The sequence below is a fragment of the Fusarium graminearum genome, chromosome 2, assembly GCF_000240135.3.
Source record: "Fusarium graminearum PH-1 chromosome 2, whole genome shotgun sequence".
Classification (NCBI taxonomy): domain Eukaryota; kingdom Fungi; phylum Ascomycota; class Sordariomycetes; order Hypocreales; family Nectriaceae; genus Fusarium; species Fusarium graminearum.
This window is the reverse complement of record NC_026475.1, coordinates 3,843,300-3,866,888: the sequence shown is the minus strand read 5'-3', so window position 1 is coordinate 3,866,888 and position 23,589 is coordinate 3,843,300. Positions and strand designations below refer to the sequence as shown.

Sequence of the window (23,589 nt, the reverse complement as noted above, 5' to 3'; positions counted from 1 at the left end):
CTCGCAACTCTCTTCACCGCCTTGTTTCTGCCGTGTCTTCCTTGGCATTGAATCATCAGCCTCAACTGGTATAGCAAGACTACCTATGCACCATCACGACCGACACGACACGACACTCTCATGATAAGATACCCACTTCCCCCAGCAACGTTTAGTTTTTTTGCAGAAAAGTGTTCCTGTAGCATAAACTAATGCTGTTCCCTTAATTCCTTACTTTTTCCCTCTTGTTCTTTCCCCCGTTTGCCGATCACTTCTCGTCTGCGACGCGCCTTCTGTCTTAGTCGCCTTTCCTTCCCCATACCATCCCGCCTCGGCCTGTGAGCACTCGGGCCTCTCTTAACTCAGGTTAGTCAATTTTTCTCGATGGATTCATGCTTTTCTCTATTATCCCCAATATCGCCCACGCCTCTGTTTTTTTCTTCTTCAGACCATTGTTTTCTTGGCTTGTCATAAAATGGTTCCATCCTCGGGTTGATTCTTATCGCAACATTCTGTCTAGGCGGGTTGGTATCGGGGCATGATGGCTAACAGGGAGAAGCCTTCGCGGGACGAACTCAAGAACCTCCAAGAAGACCTCGGCCCTTACTACCAAATCCCTCTCAAGCCCCGGCGAAGTGGTACTCATTCAAGGGAGAATAGCTTTCAAGAGTCTCTGCGCCAATCCTCAAATACTCCCGAGCCGAAACGGTCGAGTTCAAAGCGACAGGATCCTTCTAGCAGAGATTCGACACCGAACCGACCGTCCAAGTCGAGGACCAAGAACCATAGTCGGGACATTACCTCGGACGCGGGCACGCCCAAGCGCTCATCCCCAGGCAGAAGTGAAACCAATACCCCGCGCCCAGAGTCGGTGAAGCCGCCGGAGCGCAACAATCGCGAAATGTCACAACGAAACCGCAGCGGGCGGGCGTCCAACCGGAACAACGGCAATTCACATGGAGAGGAAGTGCAGATTTGGGAGCTGTGCAAAAGCCAAATGGGAGAGATTGTCTCGGGGATCAATGCCGAGAATGACACTCTTACGGAGCTTGTCACCATGGACAAGCAAGTCGGCGCCATGAATACTGAGAAGATTCCCGGAGACTCATTGAAAGAAATGGAGCAACTATGCCGAGCAGGAGTCAAACACTCTGAGGCTAACATGTCATCGCTCAAAAATACTATTGAGCAGCTTAAAGTGTTGCGCGCCGTGGTGCACGCTAAGGAACAGCAGGACGCTCAAGCAGCAGGGCCCGGTAAGAGGCAATCTCGAGACACTACAGCGGCAGCCTCTTCGCTCTACGACTTTGATGGAGTTGGCGATTCGCCTGTACCAAGTCCCATTGGGGGAAATTCACGGAAGTACGGCGATCGAGCCAGAGAACGTGAACGCGAACGCGAACGGGAGCGAGAGAGGGAAAGAGAGAGAGACCGTGACCGCGACCGCGGCGACCGTGACAGCATGCCACCCAAGGCCGATAGTGTCGAGCCTCAGGGGTCAGTGGGTAGCGGCGTCGGATCCGGGAACAACAAGTCCAAAGTTGTCTTCCAGAAAGGTGACTCGGTTGCATTCAAACCGAAGCAGCTGAGCAGCGGCGACTCTCTGCCTGATTGGATACTAGGTGAAGTTGCACAGGTGATGGGCGAGGGTAAGAGTCGACGCTACAAGGTTCTCGATATAGAACCCGAAGACCAGAGCAAACAGAAGGAATACCGATCAAGTGCCAGCAGCATGATCCCCATCACGCCGGAAAGTCTGGCGGCTACGCTGAAAGATTGGGAGTCGGGCAAAGTGGTGCTAGCGCTATACCCGAACACAACGACGTTCTACAAAGCCGAGGTTCACAGCATGGACAATGATGGCAAGGTCAACCTCAAGTTTGAAGGGGAAAATGACTCGTCGACACTGCAGCAGGTTGAGAGGAGGTTTGTGATTGAGTACAGGGCATAGGTTCGAGCTTGGTGTGCAAAGTCTTCGGTTCTGGACTGTCAGTGTTACGCGTTATTCTCTGGGATAGACTCATGTTGCGTAGGTTTAATGATAACGTCGTAGCGGAAGTGTTGGGCTCCGAGAAATAGCTCAACTGCTCTGTATAGAGTACAAAAAAAGAAAAAAGACTATATTAGAACGGGTACTATAAACATGACAGCGAGCATTGATGATTATTTCCTTGTTGATATAGGTTGTGATATTGCTTCGGAGGTTAATGTACCCACCTGAAGGACATGTTTAGTATGGCGACTGGACTTTGAGGCCAAGGCCATTTAAGAAAGCGGGTCGCGTACCTTACATTACCTGCCTACACCTGCTAAGGTCTACTGGCGACTGGGTATCTGTAGGTAAACAGTGAGTTACCGTTATCTCATTTCAGGGACCAGGCAGGGGGCTCAGGGGCCTAGTTCTATTTCATTCGTCATAAGCTTGGGCTGTCAACTGCCCCCGCCCGCCTGGTTGCCCCGTGCTGAGCGCTAGACCTAGAGGGGCTCAGGCCAGGGGGGAGAGCACTAGAGCACCAACGCCCGGAGGGAGAATGCCTTTCGCTTGGTCCGTTTTTTTGCTTTCCCCTGACGGGGGAGACGGAGACAAAAGCTGTACAACATAATTGATTGTTTGATGGAGCAGATCCGTTTTGACTCTTGAGTTTGCCTTGTCTTGTCAATCTGTGTGTGTGTGTCTGTTGTACCAATATACCCCCCCTCTCTCAAGCCTGTCTTTTCGTTTGGACATACGGATATCCATCCCCCATCCCCAGGCTACCTACGAAACCGCTTTAATTTAAACAAAACAAAACAAAACATTCTCAACCACTTCCACGATACGATACGACAAACCCGCCGAACGAGAGCGAGAACGCGATTTAGGTGTATGTATACATCTTTTATAATCTGAGGTGGACATAGATCCCCAGGGTCAGAGTGTTTCGCTGTGGCTTTTTTGTATCGACAGCCTCCTTTCTTGAGGCTGCCACGAAACAAACCGCCGTTGGACCTGACACGTATCTTGCACCTCTCTCCATTTACCCCGGGGACAGCTCTGCTCGATATTTGTCTTTCTACTACTACGCGCAAAAGAAAAGATGAGGCTGACAAGATTTGCGCCGTGAACAGATCGAAAAAAAAGAAACGACTCTCCCTTGTCAACATCACATCACACCATATCCCCGCGAACCGATATCTACCATATACATAAACCGCAACCATGGGCGGTCAATTCTCAAAGATGATGGGCAAGATCTTCGGATCAAAGGAGATGCGCCTGCTCATGCTCGGTCTCGACGCCGCCGGAAAGACAACCATTCTCTACAAGCTCAAGCTCGGCCAGGACGTCACCACGATTCCTACCGTCGGCTTCAACGTCGAGACGGTCACGTACAAGAACGTCAAGTTCAACGTCTGGGATGTTGGTGGTCAGGACAAGATTCGACCTCTGTGGAGGCATTACTTTAGTGGTATGTTATGCGCGATGGATATCTCTGATGGAGGGTTTATGTACTGACGATACTTGTAGGAACGCAGGGTCTTATCTTCGTTATCGACTCATCCGACAAGAACAGAATGGAAGAGGCTAGACAAGAACTTCACCGCATCATCAACGATCGCGAGATGAAGGATAGTCTACTACTCGTGTTTGCCAACAAGCAAGATTTGGCAGAGGGTAAGATATATCATCATCCACCTACTCTTTCGCGCAAGTGCTAACAATACCCCTCAGCCATGAGTCCCCAAGAAGTCACCGAGGCGCTTCAACTCTCCAAGCTCAAGGACAAGGTCTGGTACGTGGTGCCCAGTTGCGCTACCACAGGCGAGGGTCTGCTGGAAGGTCTGGCGTGGCTTAGCAACAACGTCAAGGCTCCTCCAACCCCGGCCAAGAAGTAGAACAAGGAAACTTGACTCGTCGTTTGGAGTGTATTTGGGCCTTTCTGACTATTATATTTTATCCCGACTCGATCCCGAACTCTTCCTTCCTCGTCCGCTGTTTACTCTCGATACGATTTTGTACGGCGCGCAGTGGACAGGACATCTCTCTCACAGCCCCCTCCTCCGAAAGAAAGATTCACCCAAACCTCATCTACCTACATACACCCGGAATCTCCTCACGCCAAAAACACCGCTGAAATACCCCGACTGTTATCATATCTTGCTCTAATTTACAACCCTGTCTTTTTAACCAAATCGCGCGCCGGGAAGAGGGAAATCGACCTGAACAATAAGAAAAGGAGATGTGGGGAGGACAAAACAGAGAAATATGACGAGAAAATGGCAAGAGAATAGAGGGGATTGTGTGAATATGTATGGGGGAGGCAAAGGCAAAGAGAAAGCAGATAGGCAGCGTATCTGAGGCATGTCACTTCTTATTTTTTAGTTATTCGTCTTTTTTATTTTTTTTCTTGTATCTTGGAATTCGCGTTTTATTTTACTGTTGCGCATGTGTTTTCTCCTTTTTTTTTTCTACTGGTGAGAGGTGCGCCATCTCTTTGCCTTTTATGTATTCTTCCTAATGATATGGCAGCCTTTTTTCTTTCTACTTTTGGTGATGTGAGAGGTTGGAGGAGGCTGATTAGGGAGGGTATGGGATGGGATAGTATAGATTGGTCTGGGACGGAAGAATGGAATGAAAGATGTTGTAGATACACATTTGCTTGTGTTCCATGGTTTGCGCCTTTGTGTTATGTGATGTCGTTGGTGTGATGAGCCCCGTGTTGCTATTACAAGCGTAACGCTGTTACAATGGCGGCATAGGCTAGATGAGATGTCCGATGCGAGCTTGAATTGCCCGGTGAACCAACTAATATGGCCCTCTGACGAGCGTGGAACGACAAGTGGATAATTCTTGAACCACGCAGACTCACGATGTGGATTGTCGCACATGTGTTGTGAGGAACAGTATAAATTCTACATTGAAGCCCTGGGTATATGCTATAGCAACTACTCCGTTCATCCACCAGGCCCTAACACTCCAAAAACTTGACCAACCGCAAAAAAAACAATGACCGCCAAAACGCCGTTTCATATCTATAAACTCCACCTCGTTTCTATTGTCTTCTTGTAGAACCCACCCAGTTCCCATCCACGTATTCGTGTACACCGTTGGCATAATAGTATTGGAAATATTGCGGCCCTCGTCCAGGCCATTGGTTTGCAACCTGCAGGACAGATACTGGCGCGGGCTGGGGGATTTGTAAATGTTGAGGATCCTACTCCTTCAACCTCTTGGCCGGCCGCATGAGTGAATCATCGGGCAACCCACTACGTTTCGTTCCAGGTAGACTGCTAGTCCTAATATCATTGTCGTCCTGACTAACGCGTCGGCAAGGGTACTCGTTTTTGCAACCCTCGAAGCAATTCGCGCTGACACGATCACCGGTGGAGAAAAACGGCGATTGGAGAGCTTGAGCGGCAGTGAGACGCTTGGAAGGGTCGTACTCGAGAAGACCTGCAAGCAGCTTGTAGCCCTCCTGACCGAGAGAAGCAAGTGGCGGAGTACCTCCGGGGGTGCTGGTGTGGTTGATGGTGCTGAAATACCACTTTTCAAGGTTTGAACCGCCCGGTGGGGGTGGGGGAGGGTTGCGAGAGCCATAGTGGCCATGATGATGGGGATGGTGACCGTGATGACCGTGGTGGCCGTGATGAGAAGAGGCCATCGTGTTGGCGAGGGTGTTGAGTTGGTTGTATTCGGGCATGGTCGGAAGAAGGGGCCATTTGTCCTTCGTGGGCACACCCATGATCTCTATTATCTTCTGCATCTGGTTGCGCTGGAAGGGCACTGTCTTCTTGCTGTCCATCTTGGCCTCTTCTCCCTTAAATATCGGCCGTAGAGATAGGAGTTCAGCAAAGATGCAGCCAACAGCCCACATGTCAATGGCCGGGGTATAGTGGTAGGAGCCGAGGATGAGTTCTGGCGCACGGTACCATATTGTCACGACCACCTTGTCTCCGCTGAATAGTGAATGAAGGGGTTTGTCGAAACGGCGTGCGAGACCCAAGTCACCAATCTTGACTTCACCTGATGAAGTAACCATAATGTTGGCGGGCTTGAGATCACGGTGCAGAACCCAATTCGTGTGGAGGTACTGGCAACCGTTGAGAAGTTGAAACATGATGCTCTTTATCGTTGCTGGAGGGATCGGATGCCGAGGTTGTTGAGTGTGGTGATGAATAATCTGAAGCAAATCATGCTCTGCATACTCAAAGACCATAAAGATACACTTGTCCTCGAGCATAATCTCACAAAGACGGATGACATTGTGGTGGTGGAGTTCGCTGCACAGACTCATCTCACGGACAGCACTCTGTGAAATGCCCGTGTAGCTGATCTGCTCGCCCTCCTTGTCAGGCTTGAACTTCTTGATGGCGAACTCGCCGACGGGCTTTCCATTGCGACCGACAGCCTTGTAAACACGTCCATAGGTACCGGAACTGATGAAGCCGATGATGCGGTACCGATCTGTGATGCGGACTTTGGGCTGATATCCAGTAGAGCGGTCGTGAGGTTCTACATGACGTTTTTGGTAAGCGTGAGCTGGGAAACCGAGACCGATGTGAGGGCGGGGAGGCATCGCCGGGTATTAGAGAGTTGAAGTGCGCGTTAACCACTTGGCATTGGCACGATATATGTATTGTGAGAGATGACGATGACGATAGAGGATGTCCCACAAGCGGTAATGAAGGGATTGACCAAAACAAAACAAGCTGAGACGTCCAAAAGCCGAAAAGGAAAGACGATGCACGTAAGAAATTAGAATGATGACGCTGAGACAAAAAAAGGAAGCCGAGACTGATGAGAAGGATGAGAGGGTGAGTTGAGTTGAGTTTGAGTTGGCTAAAGACGTTGGTTGTCTAAAACTCGACACCTCAGGTTGATCTTCTTCCCCCCCCCCCCAAGCCGGGCAAGTATGCGGAGTGATCCGAGCAGATAGCCAGAGGCAAATGGATAATGAAGTCCGAACGACAAACCAAGATAGGGTAAGGCTAGTCTCAGCTGTCTTAAGAGAGGAGGAGGAATATGCAAGACGTGTGTGTGTGCAGAAATAGACAAGTCCGTACGAACACGGGATATTGAAGCCCGAAAGGCGAATGCGAAAGGTGTGAATAAATGACGGGGTATATAAAAAATAAAAGACAGGGAATCACGGATAGGCGAGATTCAGAGATATGACAGATAGATATGTAGAGAAAGAGTATGTAGAAAGAGATTATAGTAGGTAGAGTAGTACGGATAATAGTAGATGGAATAAACTCACCTTCAAAAGTCGCCTGAACACTCCGCTTCAGAGACCCCCTGACAACGCCCAAGCCAACGGATCCCGGGCCCGAAGCCCCCGTCGGCGGATTCGTTATGCTCATTTACTTTTGACAACTCTTGTTTCTTTTTTTTCTTTTCTTTCCTTTTTTTGATATCCTCCAATGGAATAGTATAAAATTAGGCTCTAACTTTCGGAACGGGGCCTCCGAAACTTGGGGTGATTGTAAGCGGGATTAGAGATGATCTGCGCGCGCGATGATGATGATGATGGCGGCGAAGACACGATATGCACCCTCTAGCTGAAAGGGAATGGGTTGGTTTCTTTCCTTCTCCGCGCGGGGAAATACAGAAACGTAAGACAAAAAAGACAAAAGGGTATAGGTAGAAATAGATCAATCAGACTTGATGATGCGCGCCCATAGGATGAGAATAGTTCCTTTGAGTTTCGGGGAGGTGGTGGTGGTGGGAACTTTCCACGGCAGGAAGGTACTGTAAATCAATACTACAACAGCGCAAACCTGCAGTAGTAGACGCACGCAGTAAGATGGTCACTGGTACTGCTGCAATCCCAGGGGCTGTAGGTATCCCTCTGCGGCGCGGATCTCTGTCTCTCTCGTCGGGGAACAAAGACACGAAAGGAAGAATATGGGGGTCTCTCTCTCTTGTCTGGTTCGTGCGGAGATCCGCTCTCTGTGGAGATGGGAATAAAAAGATGGATCTCTCTTTCTGGAATGACTCGTGGAAATGGCTACTAACGTTATGTATAATATATTGGGTGTTCCGCTTGGTGGTGGTTTCGCGATTGACGCGGGTGCAAGTGAAAATGAAAATGCGACAGAGTACAAAGAAAAAAGGGTTTGGTTTCATGCAAATTGGTTCCCTCCCTTGTGTTCTGGAACTTGAACTAGGTTATGCGACTTGATTGTCCTGTCGATCGATGACTAAGCTGGCGTGGACTGATGTCTTCTTGGATGGGTGTTTTGTTGCTGGTTGTATTGATGGAATGAACCTGGACAACACCACTACCTACCCAGGCATTGCATGATTGATCTCAAAGATAAACTATACGTTCATGTTGAAAGCTTTATCTTATCAGCTTGTGACATTGGCACAGTAGCAATATGTAAACATGAACAACACTTATACTTCATAACGTCTTTTCTTGCTGTCTGCCTTGCACTAAACTTTCAACGCAAAATACTAGTCTCCCCCATATGCAACGCTTGCTCTCACCTTATCGGGGTCCCAGCTTCTCAAGAACTCTAGTACCCTCCTCTTCCCACTCCGCCTTGGTAACCCACATGCTCTCCTTGTCCGCCATGATGTTGGCCAGCACCGCACCACCGAGGAACACCATGTGTCGGCGTCGCGGGGGATCCTCTATCCGCACCTTGAACTTGCTCAGCCGCTCCGGGTTGCCCTGCAGCGCCCGCGTGAGCCACAGCTGCTTGAGCTCCTTCTCCAGTCGCGACGGGAGACCTGGGTACATGCTGCTTCCGCCCGACAGCACGATCGCCTTGAACAGCGACGAGCGAATGTCCACGTCGGCCGATTGGATCGTGTTGAACAGAAACTCGCCCAGACCCGGCGACTCGCTGTCGACGAGGTGGGGCTGGAAGAGGCACTCGGGCGCCTCGAAACGCTCGCTGCCCACGCGGATCACACGTCCGTCCGGCAGAGTGTAATCCTCGACGAGAACGGTCGTGTCCTCGCTCAGGCGCTTGTCGAGCTCGAGGTCGTACGACACGTAGCATAGCTTCTCCTTGATCTGGCGGACGGTCTCGAAATCGGCGGTTCGGTTGAGAGCGTAGCCGCGGCGCAGCAGCAGCTTGATCAGGTTGCGTGTGACGTCTCGGCCGGCAACGTCTAATCGCTTCGTAAGGTGGTTGAGAACCACGGATTCGTAGACGGGGACAATGTGTGTGACACCGTCACCAGAGTCGACGACAACACCCGAGCTGAGACCTACACCGCATTCGTTAGCTCTTACTTGCGCTGGAAAAACTCCAATGCTTGTGTATGATGGTTACCTTGGGCGTAGAGAGCCAGAACGGCCTGGATTGCAACGTAGACACCGCCGAATCCATATCTATCAAACATAACCTCGCACATCTTCTCGCGGTTCTTAAGCGGGTTCATGGGAGGCTCCGTCAAGAGGATCTTCTGGCCCTGAGGGTCGACCTTGAGCTTCTCGTAAAAGGTGTAATCCCAAAGATGCTCCATGTCATCCCACTTCTTGACGATACCGTTCTCCATGGGGTAGCTGATCTGGAGCATGGTTCGGGCGGCGGCGGCCTCGTCACCGCACATGATATCCTTAATGACGAGGTCGCTATCGGTCTGCTCCTCCGAACGCAGGATCGGCCGGCCGACGATGGAGGGGTATTGATGCTCGGGGAAGTTCTGCGCGGCATATCCGACCTTGAGGAAACCGGTACCTCCATCGAGGACTAAGCGGTAGGACGTGAGGTCAGCACAGGGGTGGACTAGAGACTAGAGAGCTTGCTGGAGCTCTGTGCGGTGCGTGTGAAGCTTACCAATGGGTGGAGGGTTGGCCATATTTACAGTATAAGAGGGTGGGAGATGTGTGTTGTGTGATTGAAAGGCCGACGAGGTGTCGTGTTGCTATCGCCAACAGCTCAGCTTAGAGGAGGTTGAGGTGGTCGTCAGTAGTGGGGTTCGCCTTGCCGACCGTCGTCAGAGGTCCGGTGGCTGAGGCGGGATCACGTGGCGCCCCGCGATGCTTGGAAATGATGGTTATACAGTCGCTCACAGTCATATAAACGGCTAGACCCCTCTCAATAAATAGCTCAAAATATTGTATTCAAGACTGAAATACTTCCTGGTTACACTGGAAATCAATTGTATTTATTATCTTCGTTTCAACCGCTCTGCATCATGTCCGAGATCAGTTACCTCAGGCGGAATCTCCGCATTCTCGTCCTAAACCCAAACTCATCGACTACCATGACTGAGGGCATGGCCAATGCCATTCGCCATTCGTCACTACCAGAAGTATGAACAAACGAACAGCAGATATTCTAAATTACAACATAGGCTGATTGTCTAAAAGTCGGTTGAGATTTATACCTACACTGCTCCTCCTCACTCCGCCCCCGGCAGCATCGATGATCAGGAAGGTATCGAGCGCAGCACTCAGGCTGTGCTGGATGACTCCAAGATCGAGGAGGAGCTCGGGTCGGACAAGTACGACGCCGTTCTAGTAGCGTGCTTCAGCGTCCACTGTTTGGTCCCCAAGCTGACTAGGTACCGTCATCTTGCTGTCACCGGTATCTTTGAAGCAAGTATTCTCACATCCCTTTCCCTCACGGCCGCACAGGAGAATGGCGCTAAATGGGGCATTGTCACAACTGGAAAGTTCTGGGAGGACCACTTGTCTGATGGTGTCAAGAAGTTTTTCGGTCAAGAAAAGGGCGGAGTCAACAGCAAGTTCGCTGGCGTCTTCTCGTCGGGCCTCACAGCTGGTGATTTTCACACTGTTCCACCAGAGAAGGTCAGAGAAAAGCTCAAAGAAGCAACTCAAAAGCTTCTCGATCAGGGTCAGGTCAACTGTGTTGTCATGGGCTGCGGTGGTATGGCTGGTCTGGAAGGCATCATCCGCTCGACGGCGGTCGAGCAATACGGTAAGGCTGATGGCGACCTTGTCTACATCGTTGATGGAGTCAAGGCTGGCGTCATGCAGTTGGAGCAAATGATCCGAAGCAAGCGAGCCTTTAGGTAAATGTGCCAGAGCTTGTTCTATCTGTGAAGCCATGTCTGCAAATACCTAGAAAATGTCTACTACATGAATACGAACGAACACTACCTCAGAGCGTGTCTGTAGTCCGATTCTGTACCTGTAAGATAATCAACGCTGAAAAGAAAGGAAAGAAAGAGAAAGATCATGAGCACCCATTGTAACTGAGTGCAATATGAGTCGCAGACTTCTAATCAACGCGTCTTGTCCTGCCCCAGACCTCATCAACATCCTTCTTGCCCTTTGTTTCTGGGACTTTCCAGAACACAAAGATGAATGACCCAACAGCGAGGCCAGCAAAGATGAAGTACACCCATCCATGACCGCCCAGCACGTTGTTAAGAGCTGTATTCACGATAGGGAAGAACTGAGCGACAAGGAATGTCGCCACGTAGTTGGCTGCGAGGCACCAACTCTGAGTGGCACCAACGGCTTCTTGTCCGACAAGCTCAGAAGCGAGCAGGAATGGTACAGGGCCGAGACCGACGGCGAAGAACCCGACAAAAGCCACGACGGCGACGGCTGAGATGATCTTGGCTCCAAATACAATTGACAGAGCCAAGATGAAAGCGCTGGTTCCTTGACCAACGATGGATGCAAGCAGACAAGTCTTGCGGCCCAGGCGGTCAGGGAGAGGAGCGCAAGCGACCGTGGTAGCGAGATTGACTACGGAAATGAGAATGGTAAGGAGTGCTGAAGAAATGGGAAGTAGGTCGGCAAGAAGAGAGACAGAGTACATGATAATTGAGTTGACACCGCAAAGCTGCTGAACAAACATGATGCCCACCACCGCGATGATGGCAGGTCGGGTATCAGAGTCTTGGAGAACCTGAAGGAAGCCGAGGTGCTCAACGCGGTTCTTGGGTGCAGATTCGGAGGCGCTGTCAGCCTGAAGAAGGCCGTCTTCTTCGGAAGCATCACGTTCCTCTCCGTTCCAGGACTCGGTCTCTTCATTGATGTCGTAGCCATTTCCACGGATCCTCTGTAGAGTTCGTTTAGCCTTGGTTCCATCACCTTGGGCAGCCAACCATGAGGGACTCTCTGGTACAACAAAGAGTCCCAACGTCTGGGCTGTCGCAATAAAGACTCCCGAGCCAAGGATCCATCGCCAAGCAGTTCCGTAGCTTAGGAAGTATCCCAGCGTCTGGACTGCCAAAATACCGACGTTGATGGAGATTTGGGTCATGAAACCGAATAGTCCTCTCTCCTTTGGTGGTGCAATCTCGCTGATGTACAAGGGAACGACGACAGTTGAAGCTCCAGCTCCGATGCCAGAGAAAAGGCGGCCGAGTGCCATGACAAAGACACTGCCAGCAACGGTCTCAACCGCAGCTCCAAAGAGGTATAGTAGGCCGGTAATTCGCATCGCAGGAAGGCGTCCGCGCTTAGAAGAGAAAGGACCCGATGTCAAAGCTCCCAGTAGTCCTCCCAGGGTGAATATCGAGGATACGGTCGCAAAGGCGGCTTCATCCATGGGAATACAATGGGGCAGGAACCCATGATCCTCCTCGACCGGTTTCTTGTGGATCAAACCTTTGATCTTGTCGAGAGCGGATAGAGCATTGATCGATTTCTTTTGACAGGTGATAACATCTTGGGGAGCGTTGAGTTCGGCCTATAGAAGGGTTGTCAGTTAGCTGATGGTGGTCATGGCGTTTGGTGTTTACTGTAGCGTACGTACCAAGTGGAAACCGAACTGTAGAGACCCCAAAGTGGTGATGGCGATGAGCAAGATCAAGTATCCGCTGATATCGCGGAGCCTAGAGCCGGCCATATTTGCGGTCGGGTAGAGGAAGTGAGATAGAGGTTGCGTAAGGGAGAGAAAGCAGCTGAGAGTTGAGGTTCAGAGGGACTTGGGGTAGCTTCCATATCATGTCATGGGGGTGGATCCACGTGCTGCGTGGCTTGGATACCCCTTGTTGTGTTAGCCGCAATTGGGCAATGTTAAATCTAGCGACCTGACGGTTGGAATGTAATTTTTAATAAATTATTAAAAGGTTACTATTTAATCTAGAAATCCTTTGCCTTTCAACTATACCTACCTAAAGCCACATGTCTTAGTTGGGACACTTACATGCATTGCTAAACTCGGCGCTGTATCACAAACTCAACCCAGCCAGTTACCCTATGCTTAACCCGCATCTACTGATGACCCCATGTCAGCGATTCGGAACATTCGTGCCGAGTCATCACAATCAAGTCCAATTGTTCTTGGTGATAAGCTGCAATAGATTTGAGGCTGTGTTGTTGGTTTCGATCCTGCCTTAGGCCGACATGACCAGCCGCGTGTCCTTCAATTCTCCATAGGTAGACTCCATCTCCTCTTTCTGACAATCCCATCAACTGGTAACCTCTGTGCAAAGCCAATCACTACTTATACATTGCTAAACCAGAGCAAGCTGCACCATGTCTATCCCTGATAAGAAAAAAACACTCTATTACAAAGAATGCAACAAAGACCAGAATGAATCCATCATCTTTCTGCATGGTGGCGGAGGAAGTCACATTGAGTGGAAACAGGTTGCGAATCAATCCTCCATGGACTCGTATCATCTTATACTTGTCGATCTACCAATGCACTCGGCATCCCGTGACATAAAGCCTCTCACAATCGACACGGCAGCCGATGAAGTACAAGAGGTCATCCGCAACCATGCCCATGGCGGCAAAGCCCATGTTGTTGGATTCTCTTTAGGCGGATTCATCGCCTTGGTCCTAACCTCACGTCACCCGAACGCCGTGTTATCAACCTTTGTTACTGGCGCGAACCCATACCGAGGTCTGTTCAAATGGGTCATGCAAAGGCCAACAGCGATGTGGATCGTAAACAAGATACAGAACATCCCTGGGTTGACGGAAATGGCCCTCAAGAGACAAGGGATCGATTACGAAGAGTGGATGGCCGAGACCGAGAAGAACAAGTCACCAGAGAGGGACGATGCAATGAGAAGAGAGGTGAGTGAGTTCAGCATGGAGCATGTAAAGGCTGTTGGTGATTCTGGGGTGAGAACCTGTGTCATTGCAGGAGGCAAGATGGATCAAGTTGAAGCGGTGAAAGAAATGGGAGTAGTTTTAAGAGAAGGCGGACACGAGAAAGGAGTTGAGAATGAAGCAGTCGTGGTGACAGATGCATATCACCCTTGGCATTTGCAGTTGCCAGAGCTGTTTGCTGCTGGTATTTCTGCTTGGGTGGGAAACAAAGAGTTACCAAAGGAATTTGAGAGGCTGTAGCTAGGTCTTCTACAGCCAGGAGTAGGTAGTATAGATCGTTCTGAATTGGTATAAGTATAGAACTGGCATCCTCGTTCGAGCTTTGCCAACGACTGCGAGTCGCATTGAAATGAAAATAGAGAAAGTTAAAAAATACTTCATACGGTCAAAAGTTGAGATGCAGACACAAACTACCTGATTTGAATCAATTCCTGGTAATTCCTTCTATGATTATTATTAAAGAGGCAGTGCCATTGAAGGTCGCAATTAGGCGTAAGTACCTATGAAAGTATGCAACGTGAAGGAGGCACGTAAACAGCGTGATTGCAACCTAGAGCATCGAATCATTCATTCATCATTACTATATATAGCTGATGTCTTTTTATTTTCTGCCTTGAAAGACAAGATGTCTTGAAATCTATAGAACTATCTCTCTACAAACAGGTATGACACTGCACTAACAGCTAAATCTTTGAATCAAGTTAGACATAGCACTGTACATATCAAATCTATAGTATAATGCGTCTAAATTCTCAACAATATGCTTCTGTCAACATCACTGCTTTCTTTTATACCGATTTCAGCCCACAGAAGTTAGTTAAGAGAGTGCCCTTTCATGTTGATGGTCAGGAACACGGCAGAAGACTGCTTTCACTAGCTATCTAAGCCGCCATAACCATCAGAACTTAGAGTAGGGTTTAGCATGGCGCAAGAAAGAGAAAAAAACGATATATCATGGCTAACCCTGTACAGGATCTTGCATGCTTGACACGACAATGCTTGAGGTCTGAGCGTTAAAGCATGATTTACGGATTGCTGCCTAAGAACATCCAATATCCGATGTCCGCTTCTTCCGACTGAACTTAATAAGGTTCATGTTTAGATAGTTTTAACAACCAACATCTGCGCCATTGACTGGTATCAAGCATGACCCATGATTCTAGCGCCTCCTCCTGACCAACTTCTGCCTAAAGAAATTGGTGGAGATAACCGGCAGGTCTCTCTGTTGTATGCCGACCTTGGAAGTGGGGTCGGGACCTTTTGATAAACTTTGGCATTTCTTATTCCTCTTCTTTCCCCTCACTTTCTTATGTTTCCAGTTTATACCAAAAGGCACACGTTGCCAGTATTCTGACACCACTATCAAGCATCGAGATCCCATTGAGGTACCTATACTAAATCCTCCTTTATTGTACTTATGATGAGCGGCGAGGATAACATGAGTTCATTAGTAGTTATGAGTCTGAACGACGCCGAGCCTCCAGAGACACTGTTTCTCGACATGTCAGTTCATGATGTCCTCCACGACCCAGGAATCCCTGCCGTTGAACCCTGGGCTACCATGTTTATCGATGCTGTCCATGACCAAAGGTTCGGCGATGCGATATGGGCCCGCTACCATATCTTCGGAGATGTGGAGGATGGAATAGTCGGGGAGAAATTTACCGTACTTGAAGCTATCAAGGACGATGCAATGAGATACAAGAAATTTGAACCTGAAATATATGCTGAGGCTGTGGTTTTCTATAAGGACAAGATGAACAAGGCGGACACACATCCAGAGGTGATCGAGATAATCTTGCAAGTTGGTGAGCAAGATCTTAGTGGTATAGATATCCCTGAAGGCATCTAGATTTTTATAAGTATGTCCGTTTATTCCCTCACGGGCTTAATCTCAGAGACATTCACACACCAGCCCATATGATTGCCAACTGGTTTGAAAAACAGCCCATTCATGCAGGCTTAGTGTTAGTATAAGAAATATCTATCTTGCAACAGCCCTGCTTGTAAGCTGTAGTTCGCCCCATTGCAGCTCGATCCTTGCCGTTTTTGATCATGGCACCATCACGGGTGTTGGTAGTAATTATCAATACGAAGTATGCACTGACCTGTGTTGGTCATGCCATGCCGTGATAGCCGCTTTCGACCAACAAAGTGGAAAAATTCAACTACGGCATACCAAGTGTGATTGGCTGTTTGATCTGGTTCGACACGCAGAATATCTCGACATAGCAGTATTAAAGGACTATGACTCCGGCTGAACTCCCTTGGCACAAGCCCTCACAAACCATATACCCCATTCCCTCTACACTAGTTAATATTGAAAATATGATTTTCCTATACTTCCTTCTGAGTTTCTTTCTCTTCGGCTCGAGTAAAGGTGATCATCTAGCTACCAGCGCGGACGACACCGAGCCCGACGAACCCTTGTTCCTCGACATCCCCATTGCCGATATCGCTAATGCGGCTGAGGACTTGAAGCTGGTTGAGCCCTGGACTAGCAGATATGTTGCTGCCATTCACGAAAAGAGATTTGGGGATGCTTTGTGGGCACGTTACCACATCTTTGGGGAGATCATCAATGGTACCTTTGAAGATACGAACGTGACAGTGCTCGATCGTATTGAGGAAGATGCCATGGAGTACAAAGTCAATGAGCCAGAATTGTTCAGCAATGCACTCTCTTTCTATGCAAACACAAGCAGCAACGATACACATACCGAAATACTTGATCTCCTAGCAAATGTCAACCTCAAGGACGTTACTAGTCATCTTGAAGAGAGGGCTACATTTGGAGTAAGTTGCAGCGCAAATGATCTTGACTATCGGAACTCCTGTCTCAATCTGATAGAGTACATGTCCACTAGTCGATCCTACATCGGTATGAGGAAAAGATCAGTCTTCTCGTTCGGCAACTGCTACCTGAGGGTCGGCCCCAGAGGACCTGATATAAATTACTGGGTAGCTCACTCAGTCGCTGAGCTCATAGAAGGACACTGCACACGATCATGCTGCAATCATCAACTCAGAACCTCGGGATGGTCGCCTAAAAACAGCAGTCATCGCAAGATCTGTCTCAGTAAGAAATCATCGGGTTGTTCTTAACACGTGACTATGCGGTCGAGCTCGATTGGAAATGTATAGGCGTCACGCTCCAAGACCGCTTGCGCTGAAGGGGGGTTTTGGCGAAAAATGTTGAGTTTGAAGTAGATAGTTGCTGATGACCAAACACTGTGTCGAAGGATGCCAGAAAATGGGAAGGAATATTTAACATGGGTACTAATGTTGAGATAAACTCTGCGTCAATGGGCATGCATGTTGGTTACATGAGAACCGGTCGTGAATTAGTAACTGATGGAAATATTATCTAGACCATCTTTAGTGCATAAATAGCCTAAAATATCATTGGTATTTCTGTCTGGGCTTCTTTTAGTCCCTGCCTTTACCTTACCCGCCTGGCATGTTACTGTGTAGCAATAAGCATGCCATCTAAGAATCAGAAGTGACAGGGTTACAGACGAAGCAGGAACGACAATAACTGCCACGGTGGGAAATAAACAGAAACAGTAAGGCTCCTTCCTGCTTTCCCTGTCACCGTAACATGTCAGAAATTGACAAGATTCAACGTCTCCCCGCAAAGTATGGCACGATCATCTACCTCTCTACATCTTGAGTCATTTCAGGCCCGACGATCATGTCCGATCCCTTGTCATTGGCAGCTAGCATCGCGGGACTCATCTCACTAGCTGATGTCACCTTCAAGTATACCTATAAATTTGTGGGAGCCGCTAAAGATGCAAAAACTGATGTATCGGCCCTCGCCGACGAGATCAATAACCTTGGAAGTGTCCTCCGAGTTCTTGAGGCCCTGGCCTCTGACATGGAAGCAGAAGGAGATCAATTTGATCCGACACTGAGAAATCACTATCTCAATCACTGTTTCAAAGCTTTGAGCCGTATCGAAATGAAGACAAAGAAAGCCATAGAACGCTTCGTACGGTCAAAAGTCGATTGTATCTACCAACAACTCAAATGGCCTTTCTCCTCCTCTGAAACAAATAGCCTGCTGGACGAGCTCTCCCGTCACAAGGAGACGATCAACATGGCTTTGGCGGCTGATTCAATGCAAAAACTACAAATATCGCTCACGAAAATGGACAAACTCGGAGAAAGCATCTCTAAAGTTGAGAAGATCGTGAAATGAATTGAGATAAACACTCTCATAGATCTCAATGCTCAGAAGCAGCAGGTCCTCAATTATTTCATGAAGGCGGACCCGCAAGATAATCTGGCAACCAGCATTAAACTGCGACATTCGATGACAGGACTCTGGTTGACAGAATCTACAGATTTCGTTCGCTGGATAGAAACACCTGGGTCGAAACTCTGGTTGACTGGTATACCTGGAGCAGGAAAGACTGTCCTGGCTGGATCAGTCATACAGGAAGCACTCTCTCGGAGTTATGCAAACCATAGCATTGCCGTGGCGTTCTTCTTTTGTGATTATAAGGACCCCAAGACCTGGGAGACTGTGAACATCCTCGGAGCAATAGCCAACCAACTTGCTCGCCAGGGAAAGGAAGCTTTCGAGATATTGAGTCTCTACTATGATGATCTGCACCCACCCGATCAGTTCATAACAATACCAGACCAAGACGAAGTGAGAGCTCGGATTAGTCAAATGTCGCATCTGTTTGATCAAACCATCATTATCATAGATGGCTTGGATGAATGTGGTGATCACACAGACGACGTCGTCGATACCTTAATGCAAATGACCGAAGACTCGGAAAACACCTCTCTGGCTGTCTTCAGTCGAGACCATTACAATATCAGAGTCCATTTGGAGACTGATTTCGATATCATTCCGATCATAGCACGTACTGACGATATTCAACTGTATGTTGGTGCTGAGCTTGATCGGAGGGTTCGTACCAAAAGATTGCAGCTTAGCACTCTGCACATGAGAGAAGAAATACATCAGGTTCTTGTATCCCGGGCCGAAGGAATGCAAGTCTAACAAGCCAGTCATTATTTGACAACTTAATGACGTGAGATAACAGGTTCAGATGGGTTGTCTGCCAATTGGACTATCTTTGTGACTGTGCTCATGATGAAGAGCGCCGTGAGGCTTTAAACAAGCTCCCTCCTGACTTACCGGAGAGCTATCGTCGACTTCTCGAAAGAGTCAACCGTTGCTCTCCCAGGGTTCAGGATATGGTTAAAAAGTGTCTCCACTTCTTAACCATAAATGATGCTAAGCTCACAATAGGTGAGCTTCGACAAGCAATCTCGGCTCCAACCCGGATCGGCGAGACCCTTAACGACAGCAATACTGTAACAGAACAGGAAATTCTAAGAAGATGCAGTAGTATTATTAGAAAGTCAACTGACGGAAACCACTTCGAGTTCGCCCATTTCTCAGTTCAAGAATTTCTACAGTCGGAGTGCTGTTTTTAGCTCGCCCGGTCTTGAGAAGTACTGGATCAGCTGGAACTCTACGTGCGCTTTGTTTTCGACCCAGTGTCTTCTTTTCTTGCAAATGGCTAAATTCAATGCGGTTCCCATCGAATTTGAAGAGGTATTCATCTCAAATATCTCGGATCTCACTTGTCAAATTAAAGAGACGTATCCATTCTATAAACATGCCGCAACATGGTGGCTAAGGAATACGAAAGACGGGCTTGACAACTCAGCCGTTCTGACATTAGTCCAATCACTATTCAACCCTTCGAAACGCGTATGTTTCGTGCTATGGGCTGTCGAGGTTCTCCAACAGGTTGCAGCCCTTGATCACATTCTGTCTGGCAGAAACTTCTACGAGGAAGCCTGTAGGATAGTGATTCAGTCCTCATTTCGGCCTCTACATATGGCAGCTGCTTTGAGCATTTCTGAAATATGCGGCTCTCTGCTCCTCGACGAGCAAGACCCGAACCGAAGGTTTGAAACAGCAAACTACCTTGATCTTGCATTCATATCTGTGCTTGGAATCCCGGGAATGCCACATCTATCTGCCGAAAAGTCAAAAGAGTATTGGCGTGTCAGAAACGCTGTGGAGTTGTTCTTGCCGTCGTTCGAACGACGCAACAAGACCATCGACTGTCTGATAGCGAAAGAAGCACAACCATCTAGCCACAGGATTTCTCAATGCTCAGCCTCAGTGCTTTCAATTACATGTGTGCTTGCAGCTACGTACAATAACCTAAGTCCGATCACCAAGTTCCTGTCTTTGAACACCACTCCAACACTGTCCGAGATTAAAGTACTCGGACACTGGATCAATACAGCTGAACCTTATGATAAGCCAGCAGAACTTTCAGCTTAAGGATTATTGCAATTTATTGATCAACGAAAGGCACAATCCACCGACTGGGGCAGAGAGGCTGTCTCAACTGTTTTAAAATGGAGATTGAAAAGCGGATTCACGTTCATGAGAGATATGACTTTCCAACCCATGTCAGATTCCTCCTCGACGGAGCTGGGCATGACTCAAATCCACACGGCCATACGCAGCGATAATATGGATATCATCGAACGTTGGCTGAATGATGGACATCACCGGAAGGAAAGACTGCGCCTGGCTGATGAGCATAAAACCATGCATTTCGCGGTGCAGCACGATGCTTTAAGAGTCTTCAAGCATCTAGTGGATGCTGGTTGTGACCCATATACAACAAATGATCAGGGAAACCTACGAGTCCATGAAGCCGTTCGCAGATCCGAATCCCGCTACCTTGAAGTTTTGAGGACGTTCAAAGACGCGGGCGTCAGCCTTTTTACCCCTGACGCTAGGGGGAACAATATCCTTCATATTTACTGGATAATCCGCGAGGAAGCACATGGCTTTTTCAAACACATGTACGATCTGGATCCTCAAGGTGTGATCAAGGGCTTTCAAATGATAAACAGTGAAAATCAGACGCCTCTTACTCTCTTACTATCAACCCAGTACCATCATCTAGTGGACTTGAGAAAGTTCTTGTCTTGGATGTCAGGCCTCTTGATGAGTTATGAAGGGGCGTCGAATCCATCAAAGCCAGTGGACATCGAAAAAGCTATTGATTACCTTCTAACAAGTAGCCAAGAGTTTAGGGCTATGACAAAGGTAGATCCTATTCCCCTGCACTTTGTGGGTTGCCATAACTCTCTAGAGCAAGTTCAGGTAATGGCTAGGGTTTATCCGGAGGCAATCAGCTGCAGGCATGAAGCTCGGTTACCAATTCAGAGATACATCAGTGATGTTTTGCACAGAAAGAAAATGCCCATCAATCTTGACATCATCAGGAGTCTTATACCCAAGAACCTGAGTCGGAGGCAAGAAAATAATGAGCCAACGCTATGGGAATGGATCCTCAAGGCGCCGCATAAATACATTGGCAATCGGCATCATGACATATGTGCCATTCTGATGCATCACGGAATAATGAAGGCACATGAGAAACAAGTCAAGCGAAGCGGATTACTCTCACTTGGGTTAGCGCTGGACCGTCCTGGCTTTCTTCGTACGGTTCGCAAGGTTATTGAGCACACGGAGTATTGGAATGAAGTGAAGAACTCCAAGCAGGTCTCGAGTCTCTCTCAGTACGTCATAACATGTGCAAACCTGGATATGATTGAATTCATGCTGGAGAAAGATGCAAACCTTCATTGTCATGATGGTGTTTCCTCTCCCATTGAGGTGGCCTTTCAGGGGACTGTGGCACTGAAAATATGCAACTCAGAACCCGGGATCCAGATATACAAAAATATTCTCGAACATGCTGATACAGAGAAATTGATTTCCCCTTCAGCCTACCAGAACCTATCGCTTTTGCATATGCTTGCAACAGATGAGGATACGAGCACGATAATTTGGTTGGCGGAGGAGCTTATATGTCGAGGACTTGAAATCAATCAGCCGGGGTCAGGTTACAACAGAGATTCTGCTGTCAACCATCACATCCGCAAACATTCCTTTCAATTTGCCGAGCTACTACTTCAGAACGGCGCTAGCCCGCTCATTGATGGCGTACTATCATTTGAAGCCATACGCTCAGCTATTGAAGTCGACAATGTAGCCTTTCTGGAGCTCATTGTAACGCATACAGGTAAGCTGTCGGCGGAAGTGAGTTGGACTGATTTGGAGCCCTTCTATGCCGTAAACGAGAACGCGGCCAGAGATCTTCTCGTAGACCCAGCGAACGCACTGCATGTGGCATCTACCTCGAAAAGCTTTGCCTGCTTGAAATATCTACTTGAGGAAGGTCTAGCGAAAGAAGCTCTGGTGCAGCACCAGGACTCTACCCCATTGCACGTTGCAGCATTCATGGGTTCAGTGGAAGCTGTGGAACTCCTCTTAGGACATGGATTGAATGTTGCGGCTAGAAATAGCCTTTATCAAACACCACTGCATTTGGCAGCGCAAGTGGGAAGCTTGGCTGTAGTGAAGTGTCTACTTCGACATGGTGCGTCGGATTGCTTCGATGCGTTTGTCAAGACGGCAGAGACAGTCGCTCTTGAGTTGGGATTCGTCGGAATTGTGTATACCTTGCAAGAGGCAAAGAACGAGGAAGCTCGTCGAGAACATGGAAAGCGTCGAGGACCCGAGAAGACGCGGGACCACTTGGCAACAGAACTTGAGAGAGCGGTTAGGGCGTATAACTACACAGGTATAACGACTCTGATGGATTCAGAGTGCTCGATCGATGTTCACATGCCTAAAAGACAGGGCGGGTCAGCACTTATATTGGCGCTGGAGCTAGAGAGTCCTGCCATGGTGAAATGGCTTTTCGAGCACGGGGCAAGCGTACTGTCTGCCAAGTATACAAACGGAGTCGAGGATAGTGCCATCGAGATTGCGTCGGCTCGAGCCATCTTTAGCAATCAACTGACAGATATCGTGAGGAGGTATTGGTTGCAGGGAGGGAATCTTGTCACCGACGAGGACTTTCCCTTCCACGACGCTGTATGGAACAGCAACACGTTGGGTCTTTCCGCTCTGATCAACGAATGTAGAACACATATTGACGCCAAGGGGTAGGTACTCTGGTCCTTCTACAGAGAGTTACTGACGTGATTCAGAGGAAAGGATTTAAGTGCAATACTCAACCGTCAATCATTATCCGTATTTTATGGCACAAATAACTGGCGGTCGGGAACACACCACGCGTTTACAACGCCATTGCATATTGCTTCTTGGCTCGGAAACAAGCCGGGAGTGTCTCTGATGGTAAATCATGGTGCTCTTGTGGATGCATCAGATGGCAATGGTTGGACGCCGCTGATGTACGCTCGTTCTGTCGACATGGCCTGCCACTTGATTAGACTTGGAGCTTCTACATCGGTATTCTGCAGATTTGGGTCACTTACTTCCATGATTCGCTGGTTCGGACCTGAGCTATTCCAAGAGCTCTACGAGTTACTACCAAGCGGATTTCCAGAGGAACTCTTGGATCAAAGATCACCACAACAATTTCCCACCGCCTGTGACGATATCCCGATAACAGGGGCAACCCTGGGAAAGATGAGCGCGTTTCAACAAGACCTTCTCGCGGAAGACCATGCTGGGCGGAGTTTGATGCATTGTATCGTGTGTGAGGATGATCTATTCTACTTCGCGCTCAACAACTATCCGGACCTG

At 48.5% G+C, this 23,589-nt stretch overlaps 11 protein-coding genes across 11 annotated transcripts; 8 read left to right on the top strand and 3 right to left on the bottom strand.

The window, feature by feature from the left end:
* Positions 1-520: 520 nt before the first annotated feature.
* Positions 521-1,930, top strand: FGSG_04482 (uncharacterized protein; the record flags this gene model as incomplete). The annotated part of the gene is made up of 1 exon (XM_011322811.1): positions 521-1,930. One exon carries the CDS (start codon positions 521-523, stop codon positions 1,928-1,930), a length of 1,410 nt encoding a protein of 469 aa, XP_011321113.1.
* A 1,248-nt stretch (positions 1,931-3,178) lies between these two features.
* On the top strand, positions 3,179-4,381 carry FGSG_04483 (ADP-ribosylation factor 6; the record flags this gene model as incomplete). Its single annotated transcript, XM_011322810.1, has 3 exons — positions 3,179-3,428; positions 3,488-3,634; positions 3,692-4,381. The coding sequence occupies 3 exons, from the start codon at positions 3,179-3,181 to the stop codon at positions 3,853-3,855; spliced, it is 561 nt and encodes a 186-aa protein (XP_011321112.1). The 3' UTR covers positions 3,856-4,381.
* Positions 4,382-5,174: 793 nt separating this feature from the next.
* Positions 5,175-6,536, bottom strand: FGSG_04484 (meiotic mRNA stability protein kinase SSN3; the record flags this gene model as incomplete). Its single annotated transcript, XM_011322809.1, has 1 exon — positions 5,175-6,536. One exon carries the CDS (start codon positions 6,534-6,536, stop codon positions 5,175-5,177), a length of 1,362 nt encoding a protein of 453 aa, XP_011321111.1.
* Positions 6,537-8,268: 1,732 nt separating this feature from the next.
* FGSG_04485 (uncharacterized protein) lies at positions 8,269-9,870 on the bottom strand. Its single transcript, XM_011322808.1, has 3 exons — positions 9,760-9,870; positions 9,253-9,672; positions 8,269-9,187 (listed from the first exon to the last, which is right to left on the bottom strand). The coding sequence occupies exons 1-3, from the start codon at positions 9,779-9,781 to the stop codon at positions 8,457-8,459; spliced, it is 1,173 nt and encodes a 390-aa protein (XP_011321110.1). The 5' UTR covers positions 9,782-9,870; the 3' UTR covers positions 8,269-8,456.
* A 182-nt stretch (positions 9,871-10,052) lies between these two features.
* Positions 10,053-11,646, top strand: FGSG_04486 (uncharacterized protein). The gene is made up of 2 exons (XM_011322807.1): positions 10,053-10,237; positions 10,296-11,646. The coding sequence occupies exons 1-2, from the start codon at positions 10,121-10,123 to the stop codon at positions 10,962-10,964; spliced, it is 786 nt and encodes a 261-aa protein (XP_011321109.1). The 5' UTR covers positions 10,053-10,120; the 3' UTR covers positions 10,965-11,646.
* On the bottom strand, positions 11,170-12,753 carry FGSG_04487 (uncharacterized protein; the record flags this gene model as incomplete). The annotated part of the gene is made up of 2 exons (XM_011322806.1): positions 11,170-12,594; positions 12,661-12,753. The coding sequence occupies 2 exons, from the start codon at positions 12,751-12,753 to the stop codon at positions 11,170-11,172; spliced, it is 1,518 nt and encodes a 505-aa protein (XP_011321108.1).
* Positions 12,754-13,385: 632 nt separating this feature from the next.
* FGSG_04488 (uncharacterized protein) lies at positions 13,386-14,210 on the top strand (the record flags this gene model as incomplete). Its single annotated transcript, XM_011322805.1, has 2 exons — positions 13,386-13,938; positions 14,005-14,210. 2 exons carry the CDS (start codon positions 13,386-13,388, stop codon positions 14,208-14,210), a joined length of 759 nt encoding a protein of 252 aa, XP_011321107.1.
* A 1,198-nt stretch (positions 14,211-15,408) lies between these two features.
* Positions 15,409-15,822, top strand: FGSG_04489 (uncharacterized protein; the record flags this gene model as incomplete). The annotated part of the gene is made up of 1 exon (XM_011322804.1): positions 15,409-15,822. The coding sequence occupies one exon, from the start codon at positions 15,409-15,411 to the stop codon at positions 15,820-15,822; it is 414 nt and encodes a 137-aa protein (XP_011321106.1).
* Positions 15,823-16,298: 476 nt separating this feature from the next.
* Positions 16,299-16,959, top strand: FGSG_04490 (uncharacterized protein; the record flags this gene model as incomplete). Its single annotated transcript, XM_011322803.1, has 2 exons — positions 16,299-16,766; positions 16,936-16,959. The coding sequence occupies 2 exons, from the start codon at positions 16,299-16,301 to the stop codon at positions 16,957-16,959; spliced, it is 492 nt and encodes a 163-aa protein (XP_011321105.1).
* A 705-nt stretch (positions 16,960-17,664) lies between these two features.
* On the top strand, positions 17,665-20,295 carry FGSG_12247 (uncharacterized protein; the record flags this gene model as incomplete). The annotated part of the gene is made up of 4 exons (XM_011322802.1): positions 17,665-18,165; positions 18,211-18,869; positions 19,034-19,242; positions 19,340-20,295. The coding sequence occupies 4 exons, from the start codon at positions 17,665-17,667 to the stop codon at positions 20,293-20,295; spliced, it is 2,325 nt and encodes a 774-aa protein (XP_011321104.1).
* A 129-nt stretch (positions 20,296-20,424) lies between these two features.
* Positions 20,425-22,989, top strand: FGSG_12246 (uncharacterized protein; the record flags this gene model as incomplete). Its single annotated transcript, XM_011322801.1, has 2 exons — positions 20,425-20,848; positions 21,800-22,989. The coding sequence occupies 2 exons, from the start codon at positions 20,425-20,427 to the stop codon at positions 22,987-22,989; spliced, it is 1,614 nt and encodes a 537-aa protein (XP_011321103.1).
* Positions 22,990-23,589: the final 600 nt, after the last annotated feature.

What these genes read in the sequence shown, in the direction of transcription:
- FGSG_04485 (XM_011322808.1), bottom strand. Translation starts at nt 9,781, where the DNA reads ATGGCCAACCCTCCACCCATTG. An exon ending in GGCCAACCCTCCACCCATTG is followed by an intron (nt 9,673 to 9,759) that starts GTAAGCTTCACA and finishes CCTACCGCTTAG; the next exon opens with TCCTCGATGGAGGTACCGGT. An exon ending in TCTGGCTCTCTACGCCCAAG is followed by an intron (nt 9,188 to 9,252) that starts GTAACCATCATA and finishes AATGCGGTGTAG; the next exon opens with GTCTCAGCTCGGGTGTTGTC.
- FGSG_04486 (XM_011322807.1), top strand. Translation starts at nt 10,121, where the DNA reads ATGTCCGAGATCAGTTACCTCAGGCGGAATCTCCGCATTCTCGTCCTA. An exon ending in GCCATTCGTCACTACCAGAA is followed by an intron (nt 10,238 to 10,295) that starts GTATGAACAAAC and finishes ATTGTCTAAAAG; the next exon opens with TCGGTTGAGATTTATACCTA.